The 14,029-nt window shown below is 34.7% G+C and overlaps 1 protein-coding gene across 8 annotated transcripts in view; it reads right to left on the reverse strand.

The window, feature by feature from the left end:
* DMD (dystrophin) overlaps window positions 1–14,029 on the reverse strand; it is a 2,125,071-nt gene that overhangs the window by 1,234,552 nt on the left and 876,490 nt on the right. For all 8 annotated transcript variants that reach the window (XM_074323908.1, XM_074323912.1, XM_074323913.1 and 5 more), the window contains exons 33-34: window positions 10,755–10,910; window positions 6,642–6,812 (exon numbers count right to left, since the gene is read on the reverse strand). In XM_074323908.1, the coding sequence (XP_074180009.1) occupies window positions 6,642–6,812; window positions 10,755–10,910 (327 nt within the window). The remainder of the gene's footprint in view (window positions 1–6,641; window positions 6,813–10,754; window positions 10,911–14,029) is intronic.

Raw genomic sequence — 14,029 nt, forward strand, 5'->3', positions numbered from 1 at the left:
GATATAAATTTCTACTTAATCACATAAATATTTACTTTCCTACGGTTATATTTTTGTGCTCAGTTCACATGCTAAACAATTGTGGCCAGTAAAGGGATATTCAGAATTGATTTACTTATATCCAAATAATCAGGGTGATTTTAAGACATTAACAAGTAGTATTTAAAATCTAAAATTACAGCAGTGGCAATTGACTACAGACTATAGTACATGATAAGTGCCCACAGGATTTTCATTTTATGACATATTCTGCACTTTAAATTTGGCCATTGTGTATTTTATTCTCATTGTGGATGATAAATACCTTTTTACTGCTTTGAAGTTAGATCATCTTAAAATGACTAGAAAATACGATTTCTAACAATAATTACAGTGAAAAAAACGCCACTGAAATCAGAGATAGTACTGGATTCTAGCTGCAGATTAGCTATGTATAGAACGTCTACATCCTCATCTACAAAATGGGAGCATTTGGTCATGATTGTTCGTCTCCGTTTGTTCTAAAGCTTACCGTAATTTTAATGGCACATCATCGTTTTGCTCTTCTCTCAAGAAATGCTTTTGTTATTATGTTTTAATTTTTATCTCTCAAAGTGTGATTCATCTCATCGAGCGGATATTGACTGAGCATATAGTAGGTGTCTGATACTACGTGCACGGGAAACACCAGGGAACAAAACAGATATGTTCCCTGTCCTCTTGGCAAGTGAAATCATTAACATCTACTTACTAGTCCAAGAGGGTAGGGGTTACCGTGACAACTCAGGGAACTCGGGCAGTGCTGGTACACAAACTCCTCAGATGGTGACCTCCCCTAGTTTTACCACTTCCTTCTGCTGTCTCTGTCTCTGCTCTATAGACATCAGTGTTTGATTTCAACCTAGTAAACCCATGAGCAGAGATGTGTAAGGTACGAAGGGGGAGAATGTCTGATCATTTACGTGGTGACGAATGTCACAGTTCCAGCTCCCTTACAGCATCTCTGCTGTCCAGACCATGCAGCTAGGAGGGATCCACTCTTCTAGAATACTAATATTATTTTTCCTTTTTATCACTATTCTGATAGAGGCAGATTGTTTGAATGTACAAATACAGTGAAAGGGCTACTGGGCTGCAGGGATTTCAAATTGGCATTCATAGTTTAATTTTTCAACTCCCACTATTAAACTTTTATCTTATTTCTGTTATTATTATTAAAAAATGTCTGATTGCTGTTGTTTTAATTTTTTTCTTTCACTTTTTCAAAACTTTGGCCTAACTTCTAAATGTGTTCATTTTTGTTCCCTGTAACTGCAATCCAGAAGCACGGTCATATAGTGGGAGCTGACAGAGGACCGTTTTCTTGCCTCCGGCTGTGCCTCTAGCTAACCCATCTTGCCACCATCCTAGCTGCTTCTGGAAGTTCTTCCATACTTTCCCTTGTGGGATCACTAAAAACCTGACCTGGGATACCTGAAAGATACTCAGGTTTCTGGTCCTCAGCAGGTACTAAATGGCACCTGTAAACACCTGTCCTGTCACGAACCACTCAGTATCTTTTGGAAGAGCTGTGTTCTAACATCTGTGGTTTTGAACATGTGACTAGAATGTTGAGGAGAAACACTTAGATGAGAGATTTTATTGTGGAAAGTCCACTTCTACAGCACCCCTGGCCTAGCAAAAGAATCCTGCAGTGCCCAACGCCTGACACTCATTCGTTAAAAAGACACAGCAAAAGTCTAGGCACTGTTTCTGCATGGAGGCATGCTGATAGAAAAATGGCAAATAGAAACCTTTCCATTATGTTTCTTATAAGAATATTAATAAAGGTGTTGTCTCATTCCTCACCCCTCTAATTTTTCCTTCGGTACCTAAATTCAAGAAAGGCTTGCATGTGAGTAGTACATTAAACATACCGTAATGATTGTTTTGGTAATTTGGACACTTTGAATCTCATAACAATATTTCTTCTGTTTCAGTTACACAAAATGAATAAATTCTAGAGATCTGCTTTATAACATTGTGTCTACAGTTAACAATATGGTATCATACACTTGAAACATTTTTAAGTGGGTGCATCTCATGTTAACTGTTGCTACCACAATAAAAACATACATTCATTCTTTGGTTTTGCCTGATAGGAAGCTCGGTGCCAAATTTTGAGGCTTTACGCTTCCCTGCATATTCCACTACCCATGGGATACTGTGAGCACATTTACGTGCAGAGTGTCTCTTATTTCCCTACTGTAATTTTCCTTTCTCTACTTTTCTAAGTATCTTTGACCATTGAATCATATGTATCTCTTTAAACCACCCTAAACAATCTTTTTTTCCTGGAATCAGATATATAATAAGTAAGTATAATTTAATATAGTAAAAATAAACCTGAAAAGATTTCATTGTAGTCAACATATTTGAAAGTGTACTCTGTTTGGATAAACTAACGGTCAAATAAACATTTCATTAGTAACTTAATTTTATGTATAAGAATATTTTTATCTTGACATTCAAATATTTTCATATTCAAATAATATAATGGTCTTAGATCAAGAGAACTGAGAGAAATTCAATAGAAATAAGTGAAACAGCTTAAAAACAAATTGACTCTATATTCAAATTTTCTCCAAGTCAAAAATACTTGGAATGATTGGCAAATACCTTTAATGTATTGCATTTAAATGAATACTCAATTTTATTTTGAAAAACATCTGACATTTATTGTGAAATGGTAGATGAAACTAACATTTTAAGTCAAGTTCTCCATCTACCAAGAAAGCATGTGAAATGAGAATGTAAGGAGTCATGGGATTTCATGTATGAGAGTTTGATTTTTTACATTTAAAAAAATTAGAATCATTATCATAAATGTCACTGCTCTAGATCTGTAGGTCACATGTTTGTATTATATAATTGTGATTTCTGAAAAAGTTTCAGCGCCTTGAAAATGAATTTATTTTAAAATGATGTAATTTACATGCAAATGTGTACACTTTTCTTTGACCACTAAGGGATTTTAGAGTATATCATTAACAGTTAGTATTTCAAAAGGTCCAGGAAGAGCTATAAGCTATTACATAAGAAAATAACTGACAGCTTTCTATACATTATTTCCTCGTGGATCTCAAATTAGTATTGCCCCTTGGTTTTATAGAAAATACTTTCCAGAAAGATTCAATAAGCTGACACATCTCCAGACCACTCAAACCATCTAATATGACAGAGATAATCTAGAAATCTTTGCCAAGTTCATATCTTATGATATTTTCATGACGTTATGGTGAGGATAATGGAAAAAAATATCTCCTCAGGTGACTTATACAATGACCTTACAGGGACTCTGGAATTCATAGTTCACATGTGGCATACTTTTAGTTTCACCTCAGTCAGTTTTAAATTGTAGTCAGAATTTTTCACATTCCCTTCATGTCTTAGCTCTACTCCTTTGTACCATTATGTTAGCATTCTACACTGTACTTATAAAGCTATCCCACTGTTATGAGCTGAATTGTGTCCCCTCAACTTTCATGTGAGGAGAAAGCTTTGTTCTTTAGACACAGTTCCTTGTTACGGGATGAAATGTGCCCCCCAAAACTATATGTGGAAGTCCTAACCCCAATACTTCAGCTTGTGACCATATTTGGAGATAGGGCATTGAAAAAGGTAATTAATTTAAAATAAGATCCCTCAGGTGGGTCCTAAGCCGATATGAATGATGTCCTTCAAAGAAAAATTTGGGCAGAGGCATGTACAGAGGGAGGATCATATTAAGACATGAGAAGACAGCTATTTACAAGCCAAAGGGAGAGGCCCTGCCACCCACTCTGCGGTACTTTGTTACAGCAGACCTAGCAAACTCATACACCCATTAAGTTGGAAATGAATAATCCAAGATATTGTTTGTAGTGTTAAGGGGAGGATGACTGAGAATGAAGCCTGGATCGTTTTCATGAATCCTCGACAATGCACTCAGACTTGCCCCATGCATGTTTTACTATATTTCATACTTTAATAGAGTGTAAGTCTTTTCTGGGCTTTTTTTGTTTGCTTACGAGCACTTATGGGGGAACTGCCATCAGTCATGTGTATTTATAAAGAGAGAGACAGGTCACGCAGAACTTTCTCTGCCTTTGCCTTATGATGTAAAAGGCAGGGGTGATACTGCTCTGGCCAAAACTGATGTCTCTTCTCCAGGAATGCATTCTCTTTCTTCATTTTAGTACAAGATCCACTCATCATTTCAGCAGGATACACTGGCCACCTAGTTTACTGCTTTCTTGCCACGAGGCTAAATATGATCATGTGACTAAATTCTGGCAAACTGAATATGAGCAGAAATAATGCATGGAGTTTTCATAATACATCTTTAAGAGGAGCTGGTTGTCCTCCATTTCCTCTTCTCCCTTTCCTTTGTGGGCTGGGATGCAGCAGTGGCGGTGGTGGTGAGCAAGTTTTACCATGAGAATACAAATACCCAGAGGACTGCAGAACAATGCAGTGAAAGGGACCTATGTCTTGGAAGAATTTCACAGAGAAAAGTTACTTCCCCTACCCAGAACTTCCATGAGATAGAAATAAACCTCTGTCTTCTTGCAGCCATGGTATTTTTGGCTTATTTCTTACAGCAGCCCAGCCTGCACCTAAGTATATGATTATGATCAGTTTAAACGAAATCATCGCATAGAAAATATAATATTTGTTTGGGTGACAAGGCAAAAAAAAATAAGGCCAATATAATTTTAAGCCTGTACCCTCTGTATGCTCACTGCTCTAATAATCTCACAATATATGTAGTCCTGAAGTAATAAATGCAATTCAGTATCTCATCTCTAACAATAAATTTATTCAAAATGGAAAGAAATTCACCACTATTTATTTTAAAAATCTTATATAACAAAACTTCTATCTACTTGTCCTCTGTATCTACATAAAGAAAGTCAGTTATCTGGAGAAAAAGGAACCCTCATACACTGTTGGTGGGAATGCAGACTGGTGCAGCCGTTATGGAAGGCAGTATGGAGGTTCCTCAAAAAATTACGAATAGAATTGCCATATGACCCAGCAATCCCTCTCCTGGGTATCTACCCAAAAAATCTGAAAACATTTAGAGATAAAGACACGTGTGCTCCAATGTTCATTGCAGCTTTGTTTACGGTGGCCAAGACATGGAAACAACCAAAATGTCCTTCGATAGATGAATGGATAAAGAAGTTGTGGTATATATACACAATGGAATACTATTCGGCGGTAAGAAAAGATGATGTAGGAACATTTGTGACAACATGGATGGGTCTTGAGAGTGTAATGCTGAGCGAAATAAGTCAGACAGAAAAAGCAGAGAACCATGTGATTTCACTGATATGTGGTATATAAACCAAAAACAACAAAAGAACAAGACAAACAAATGAGAATCAGAAACTCATAGACAGACAATGGTTTGGTGGTTGCCAGAGGGTAAGGGGGGTGGGGGGTGGGGGGTGGGAGATGAGGGTAAGGGGGATCGAATATATGGTGATGGAAGGAGAACTGACTCTGGGTGATGAACACACAATGGGATTTATAGATGATGTAATACAGAATTGTACACCTGAAATCTATGTAATTTTACTAACAATTGTCACCCCAATAAATTTAATAAAATAAAATAAAATAAAGGAATAATATAACAGTGCTTAACTTCAAAAAAAAATAAAGAAAGTCAGTTATCAGTTCAGGTTTCATTGTATGATTCTAAGTTTTTACATAATGCAATTAAAATGTCCCAACTTCAGATAATCTATACAGCCTGGTTGAATTAAAAATAAAGCATATCGCTCTCAAACATCTAGTTCACCCAGGCAAGTGTTTGTTAATTTAAAAAAAAAAAGACGAGGGGGTAGGGTGTGCTACGATTTATGTATTTTTTTAATCCCCAATTGTTCAGCAAATTTTAAGATGGAAACACAGTATTAATATCAATTATTTATTTTCTATCAACACACTGTCATGTAATCAAGTAAGGAATCAACTGGAAAAAAAAAACTATGAGTGCCTCTACCTTAAATTCGGGAAGCAATAATGTGTGATTGGCTGTCAGAGAAACAAAGGAAACTGTGCTCTTCGGTGATGGAAATGATAGCAGCTGTGCACACCCCGAGATTTTTTTTTTATTATTATTATAACATAGGCAATCTGCTGATCTCACTGGTCCTGTCCAGCCCAACTGTCCGCCACGGTCTCAGTTACCTTGCCCTCTTCATGGTTGTATGGTCTACCTGGGCAGCTGTCTTTTTTTTTTTAATTATTAATTTATTCATGAAATGTCTTTTGTAAATTAAAGTTTATTGGGGTGACAGTCTGTCTTAGGCAAATTAGGGAACATGGAATCTCATCTCTGGACCGACTTTGTGATTAACGATGTACGTATTTTTAAAGGACTTTGTCAGAATGAGAATTAGACCTAATTCTAAACAAGCTTTGGGGAGACTCTTACTAAAGCTTCCCATTGGTTTTATCATGATCCTGCAATATACAGTTAAACAACTAATGAATTTTCAGAAAAGGAAAAGGAAGCAAGATAATACTTATAATTCGATTACTGTTGCACATGACTAGTTCCTTGTAAAATTATATTGCTGTATGTTTTCATGCATGCTATAAACAACCTTCAGTGATATAGGTTTTACCTTTCCCCAGGCAACTTCGGAATCCAAATTACTAGGCATTCCTTCAACCGCTGATCTCTTTGTCAATTCCGTATCTGTAGCTGCCAGCCATTCTGTCAAGGCATTCATTTCCTTTCGCATCTTACGGGACAATTTCAAGCATTTTTCCAACTGTTGCTTTCTTTCTGTTACCTGAAAAGCATGATAATAAAATGTAATTTGGTCTACTTTTTCAATTCATCTTTAGTTATAGCCGCTTAATTGAAATTTTCGTATTTTTTTCTCATTTTAAAAATTACTTTTTTTCTTTTTAAAAACTACTTTAGAAAAATCATATTCTGAGTATTAGCAGTAAATAAACAATCTAGAAAAGATGAGACCCTGTCTCCAAAAGATAGTGTCCTGTATCAGGTAGAAATAAAAGCTATAATTATTTTCTTTAATGGAAATAATTCATGGCCGATTTTTTTTTTTTTTAATACACCGAATGATGTAAGTCAAACTGAAAATATGGCAGGTTTCTTTTAAAAAACCTTCAATCATTGGTCAGAAGATGGGGGAAGAAGATTTACAATCCTCTGTATACAAATTAGTCTTGCTCTTGCAGATAAGGAATTAAAATGAAAAAAGAATACTATGTCTCTTGAGAGGCCAAAGTATTTGTATAATGCTTAGAATGGTCAGTGTCGTCACTGCGTCTGTGCAGTGTCTTAATTTTGCACAAAAAAGACAAAGAATAGGTCACTTCTTCATTAAACATACTTTACCATCGAATGGGGACAAAAAAAAAAATAATTCCAAAATACAAGTTTCCCTCTCATTAACAGAGAAAATCATGACTTGATCCTGTGTTCCAGTTTTCAGTGTTTAAAACTAAGACCCTCTGTTTATCTGAAGAAATCCAAAATACTAATTTGAAAAGATGTACATACCCTGCAGCACTGTTTTCACTGCAGCACTATTCACAATAGCCAAGAAATGGAAGCAACCTAAGAGCCCACCAATAGACGATTGGATAAAGAAGTGGTACATTTATATAATGGAATATTACCCAGCCATAAAAAGTAATTAAATCTTACCATTTGCGAAAACATGGATGGACCTAGAGGGTATCATGCTAAGTGAAATAAGTCAGACTGAGAAAGACAAAGACCATATAATTTCACTTATATGTAGAATTATAAAAAAAACAAAGTAAACAAATAAAAAAGAAAAAATTCAGATACAGGGAACAAACATGGTTGCCAGACAAGAGGGGGGTTGGGTAGCTGGGTGAAAAAAGTGAAAGGATTAAAAAGTACAAATTGGCAATTACAAAATAGTCATGGGAATGTAAAGTATAGCATAGTGAATATGGTGGGTATTAGACTAGTCAGGGGGATCACTGCATAAATTCTATAAATGTGTAACCACTATGCTGTGTACCTAAAATTAAAATAATATTGAGTGTCAACTGTATTTGAAAAATTAAAAATAAAAATAAGACCCTCAAAATCAAATTCTTCCAAATTCTCAAAGAATGAACAAATGTGGACTTCTCCACCACCTTTCCAGATGTGCCTACATTTTGTAAGTTTGTAGGTTGGTGGTTGGTTTAATAAAAAGCCCAGAAAGCCCAGAATCTGTGTGTGTGTGTGTGTGTGTGTGTGTGCGCGTGTGTGTGCACGCACATGTGTGTGTTTTCTATAAGTGAAAACATTTTTCAAGAATTTTAAAATGCTACAATCAAAATAAACACACTGAAACTGTTGTATGAATTCCAAATACTCTTTAACAGAGGTGTGTGTAAATTTAAAAAAATCTTTAGCTGGTGAAGCTTCAAGTTCATTTTTTTTTTAACCGATTTTCCCTTATATATGTCCCTTCAGGGAAGTAAAAGCATCTGCCCTTCTGACTATAAGGATTTTATTTATGTGTGGGAGAAAAAAATTATACCTTATGGTCTGTTTCTATGCATAGTTATTATTTCTATGCACTATTGGTAAAAAAAAAGAGTTCTAGATTCAATATTTCAAAGAAATTCTATCTTCCCAGAGCTAATGCATTATTGATTTTTATTTATTCTATTTTGTTTATATCCAGCTAAAGAGGATTTAATAAAACAGGAGACACTGCCATCTTAAGGAAAGTGGAGTTTTACACTTTTGTGTGCCTGTGGAGAAGGGATACATTTAAAAGAGTGCCACCTGCAGCAGAATGTTTCAACAGTCATTGTTTCATAAACACAAATGTGAAGCTGATATAAGTATTGAGGCTTTGAGTATGACTATTTGAGGCTGACATGAATATTGCTATTTATGTTTATTTTTTTTCCATAAAAATCAAAGCATAGAGAAGCCACACAAGGAATTGTAAGTATTATTACTGCTAGAGTGCTACGTGCAATACCTTTCAATAATATTAAATGGATTTAGATATAACTCTTTGATTTTTATTCATTGAATAATTAAGCTAAGTTGATGATATTAAACGAATAAAATTTTATTCCGTAAGAAAAGTGGTATGGACTTAATTGTATCCCCCCAAAATTAATGTTGAACTCCAAACCTACAATTTAACTGTATCTGGACATAGGTCTTCAGGAAGTACTTAAGGTTAAAAGAGATCATATGGTAGAATCCTAGTCTGATAGGTCTGTGGCCCACTTAGAAAAGATCTCTCTCTCTCTCTCTCTCTCTCTCTCTCTCTCTCTCTCTCCCTTCCCTTTCCCCTTTTTCCCCCTTCCACCCTCCTCCCTCCCTCTTTCTCCCTCTCTCTCCCCACCAAGTGAGGACACAGTGAGAAGGCAGCAGTCTGCAAGCTAGGAAGTCCTCACTAGGCTTGATCTTGAACTTCCCAGCCTCCAGAAGTGTGATAAACACCTTTTTGCATTTATCAGCGATTTATCACCTAGCCCATGACATTTTGTTATGGTAACCTGAACTAATATAAAAAGGTAACATATATTGAATTGAGCAAGTACAACCATATAAATTCTGAAGATGATTAAAATAGAAGGGTTTGTCTTTTCATATAAAAAGAATAATATATTAAAATAACCTTTGTTTCCTTTGATTTTATTAAACAAAACCAGTGTTGTTGAGGAGCTTGGAAGATTTAAATGTAGGCAATTTTTCTTAGAGAAGGAATAGTACAGCATTTTTATGATACTTTTAAATATTCCCTTTATTTTAAAAATAAATTTCTACCTTACATTTTTGCTGTATTCTCTCATGCTATTAAAGCTAAGTATGATTTCTTAGTAATGTTTCATTTTGCTTTAATGATATTACTAAGTACCAAATGTCACTGGAATCTAAGCTGAACACCAAAACATCTTTCAAGTAACTTCAAGTAATGTAAAATAATGGCACAGAAAAGGCCAGGTGAGTGCTTGATGTTGACGATTAATGCTTTTATGAATACGTTTTTACGATTTATCATTACTTTGAACAGTCAACTCTCTAAATCTATATAGAATACTTGATTTGAGAGAAGTGAGATAACTATACTAGATATTCCACAGTTTTGGAAAGAGGAAATGGAAACACCTTTGATTAACATTAAGATGGAAATGGTCCTTAGACATTTATCGGGACAAAAATATAAAAATAATCACAGAGCCATAGGCCTTAACTGGCTAGCCATGCTACCTTATCAGTTACATGTGGTGGATGACGCAATGCTTGCCATACAGGGAAATACTTTCTGTGGAATGTGCCAACTCTACTACACCTAATGTGGTCTATGTGGAACATGTCGACTCCATTGTACTGAAATATAAGTAGATACATTAGTTTCTAAAATGTATCAGCCTTTGAGTCATCACAAGTAAATAAAACAAGGCAAGTGTAGAACAGAGAAACCCTTTTAGAACTATCTGATGGACCAATAACTTTGTCCCTCAGCTTTACATATTTTTTAATGCAGCCTGGACAAAGATCCTCATTGATTAATTATTGTTTCTTAATAACAACTGTACATGAGATACATCTATATCTGTCTCTGTACATATGTATGTATGTATCTAATCTATTAAGAGAAAACTATTAAGACTATATAAGACATGAATGGTACACAGTTACTGCCTCTTGCTTTGTAATTTATAAGGAACGTGGGAAGTAGCCAGTGCTTGTGGTTTCAGCATGCACGCACCTTCGCGCCCAGCTCATTATAATGCAATTTCAAAGCTGTTATTCTTTCGTCAAGCTCTTTAGGGTTTTCCGTCTGTTTCTTCTGTACAATTTGACGTCCAGTTTTTATCACCATCTCCACTTCAGACTTCACTTCACTCAGACTTTTATACAAGTTCTAAGTTAAAACACAAAATAAAACATAAAAATATTCAATAGCGTCTAACTCATACTTTTATTAATAAATAGGGGCAGAGATAACCTTAGTTGCTATTTCATGTTTACAGTTTCAATGGAGCAGTGTTTTGCAGCTATGAGCAATATGTAGCTTTTGCATTTTCTGTTGATCTAAAGTTTGTTTTTGAATTAAATATACACATATAAACATGTATAGACTGTAATTATTCTTACTAAAGTAAGAGTACATCATACACATATTTAGTTCAATCTAAGTTTATAAAGATCATTTTTAATGCTATACGATTTATGTCTTTTTAAATTTAATTAAAGCTGGTATACAGTATTTAAAATGTTACCGTTAGATAATCATAGCTGTGAGTTAGAGCAAATTCATTTACTCACTCACCAGGTATTTATTGAGCACTTATTACATACCAGACAGTATTTGAGTCACTAGAGAATCAGTGGTAGCCAAGACAGACAAGTTCACTATTGTTCTCATGGTGCTTATGTTTTACTGGGGACAAACCATCTAAATTTCCACATCAGAATTTCAATATATTAAATCATATAGAAGGAAGGAAGGAAATGTTAAATATGTTAATGAGATTATACAAATTTATTTTTTAATGGGGCTGATTGATTAAATATAGACAAATGTATATCACAACTACAAAGAACACATGTATTGCTTCACAAAAGTATACAGCCATAAGGAAGCCTTGTGAACTAGTGTAATTACTTTGCCTTGTAGTTATTTTCCTGGAAAGCCATGTGTGTTCGCATGTATGTGTATATGTATGCATGCCTTCTTACACATAGGTATATGTCTAAGTATGTGTACAAGCATATATAATAGTCACATTATACACTGCTGCTTTAATTTGGTCAGTGGTTAAGTCTGAACAACAACTACTTATTTCATTGGTACTAAGAAATAAAGTTGCTAGTAGGTAGTTGCTGTTTTTTGGAATTAAAACAAAAGCTGGATTTTTGTCTCTTCAGTTTAAAATCAATGTCTAAAAACATTTTGTAATGACTGAGCAATTATTGTATTCATGATAGCTATATACATAATCTATTTCCATCTTAATCCCCTCTGATGATTGATATACATATTCTTTTACTAGTAATTGTGAGTTCTGCCGGAGCTTTCCAGTAATTTTTTATTTCATTTTATGAACACACAATTCAATATACAGATGACGTATTATAGAATTGTACATTTGAAACCTATGTAATTTTATTAACTAATGTCACCCCAATAAATCTAATAAACATTTTAAAAACTGATATGGGGGTTTCCCTTCAAAAAATGAAATTATAAATATATCTGGGTATTTAGAAATATTCAAAGTTTTCATTGTCTCACTGAGAATCAACTCTGAACTTTGGAATCAGAGATACTTTCCAAGTGATGTATTTTTTTAATGATTTGCCTTTATGATGAAAGCTTACTCAATGTACTGTTAGCCATTATCATCATGTCATTCGTTAGGCAGAGAAAATATCAGTAAGGAAGGAAAGTATTCTTTATATTTGTGTATATGTTGGTAAGACTTTTCTAACAGAACAAAAATTTCTTGAAAGCAAAATCCATGATCATAGTATAGTATAGTATAGTAGGGCATATAGCAGGGAACCTTAAGTGCTGCAAAAATATAAAAGTTGGATAGAAAAGATATCCTTATGGAAAGACTACTTGCATCAGTCCTGATATATAAACCAGAACCAGAAACAAATTGAGCAAGTACCTTGAGCTCTTTCCTCTGCACCGAATCAGGGCACAGTCAAAGCTGGGTGCAGGTAGGGTTGTTTTCAGCTCTTATTTACTAGCAGACAAGTTTTATGAGGTACCATTAGAGACCTGTTCCTAGCAGAGAATGAACAGCTCTCCTACTGCGAATATACATAGTCATGATGACAGTATACTTGGGTCATTTTTGCCTTTAATTCTTTTTGCAGTATTAAAGATGACCTACATTTGCATGTATTCCTAACGTTACTCATCTAATATCAGCCAACAACTGAGTACCATTATAATCAAAGTTTCTTTTGGGGTGAGAATATTTGTAATAATTATGTCATTAAAATATAGCCTGTATTATGAAGAAATGTTATTAAATACTTCATAATTTTTCACAAAGGATATAAAAATGTTTTTGTTAAAAAGAAAGCTATTTTCCCATTCATAATATGACTGAAATGCATCTAAAGGGTCTCTTTTTCATTGAGGTTATGAAGTAGATGTGGAAACAATATTTAAAACACAAAGTACTAAATAGATAAACTTTTTTCCCTTTAACATTAATAATATTCAGCATTTTTATTGTATGTGATTTCTACCCTAATAGTCCACCATACACAATGAGTTATAACAATACTTATATATTACTCCAGTAGATGCCCTCATAATTCAGCTTTATGTTGTAAGAAGAGTCATCTGACCTGGTGAATTTCCAATAATTGCAACAAATGACATTGCTCGAAATCCCCAAGTCCAGTGTAGATTTACGCTATAGATTAATGATTCTTTCTATGCTTTTTCATTTTGTCTTTGTAGTATGGTGGCATTTTAGTATATATCCAGCACTGGTGTTTAATGGAAAGATAAAGCGTTTGGAGTAAGAGATCCTGGATTGGAATCTTGCTTTTGCCCTTCACCAGCTGTTTGCCTTTAAATTATTTCATTTAGGGTGGCCTGTTGGCTCGGTGGTTAGAGCGCAGTGCTCATAACACCAAGCTCACCAGTTCGATTCCCACATGAGCCAGTGAGCTGCACCCTCCACATCTAGATTGAAAATAACGATTTGACATGGAGCTGATGGGTCCTGGAAAAACACACTGTTCCCCAATATTCCCCAATTTAAAAAAAAAGAGAATTATTTCATTTAATCTGTGGCCTTGAGAATTAGAGGTAACTTGTATAGATCACTTAGCTTACCTGGCACTCATTTCTGGAATGGTTTTTAGTATTGCAGCTACTGCTGTTGCTGCTATTTCCAGACTAATAAACAGCAGGTCTTCGAATAATGTCATTTTGTTCAAAGTCATTTTGCTATAATGTTGATGAGATGCTGCAGGAACCTAACTATTGTTTATACCAGTTAGCCTACG

The sequence above is a fragment of the Rhinolophus sinicus genome, chromosome X (assembly GCF_036562045.2).
Source record: "Rhinolophus sinicus isolate RSC01 chromosome X, ASM3656204v1, whole genome shotgun sequence".
Taxonomy (NCBI): Eukaryota; Metazoa; Chordata; class Mammalia; order Chiroptera; family Rhinolophidae; genus Rhinolophus; species Rhinolophus sinicus.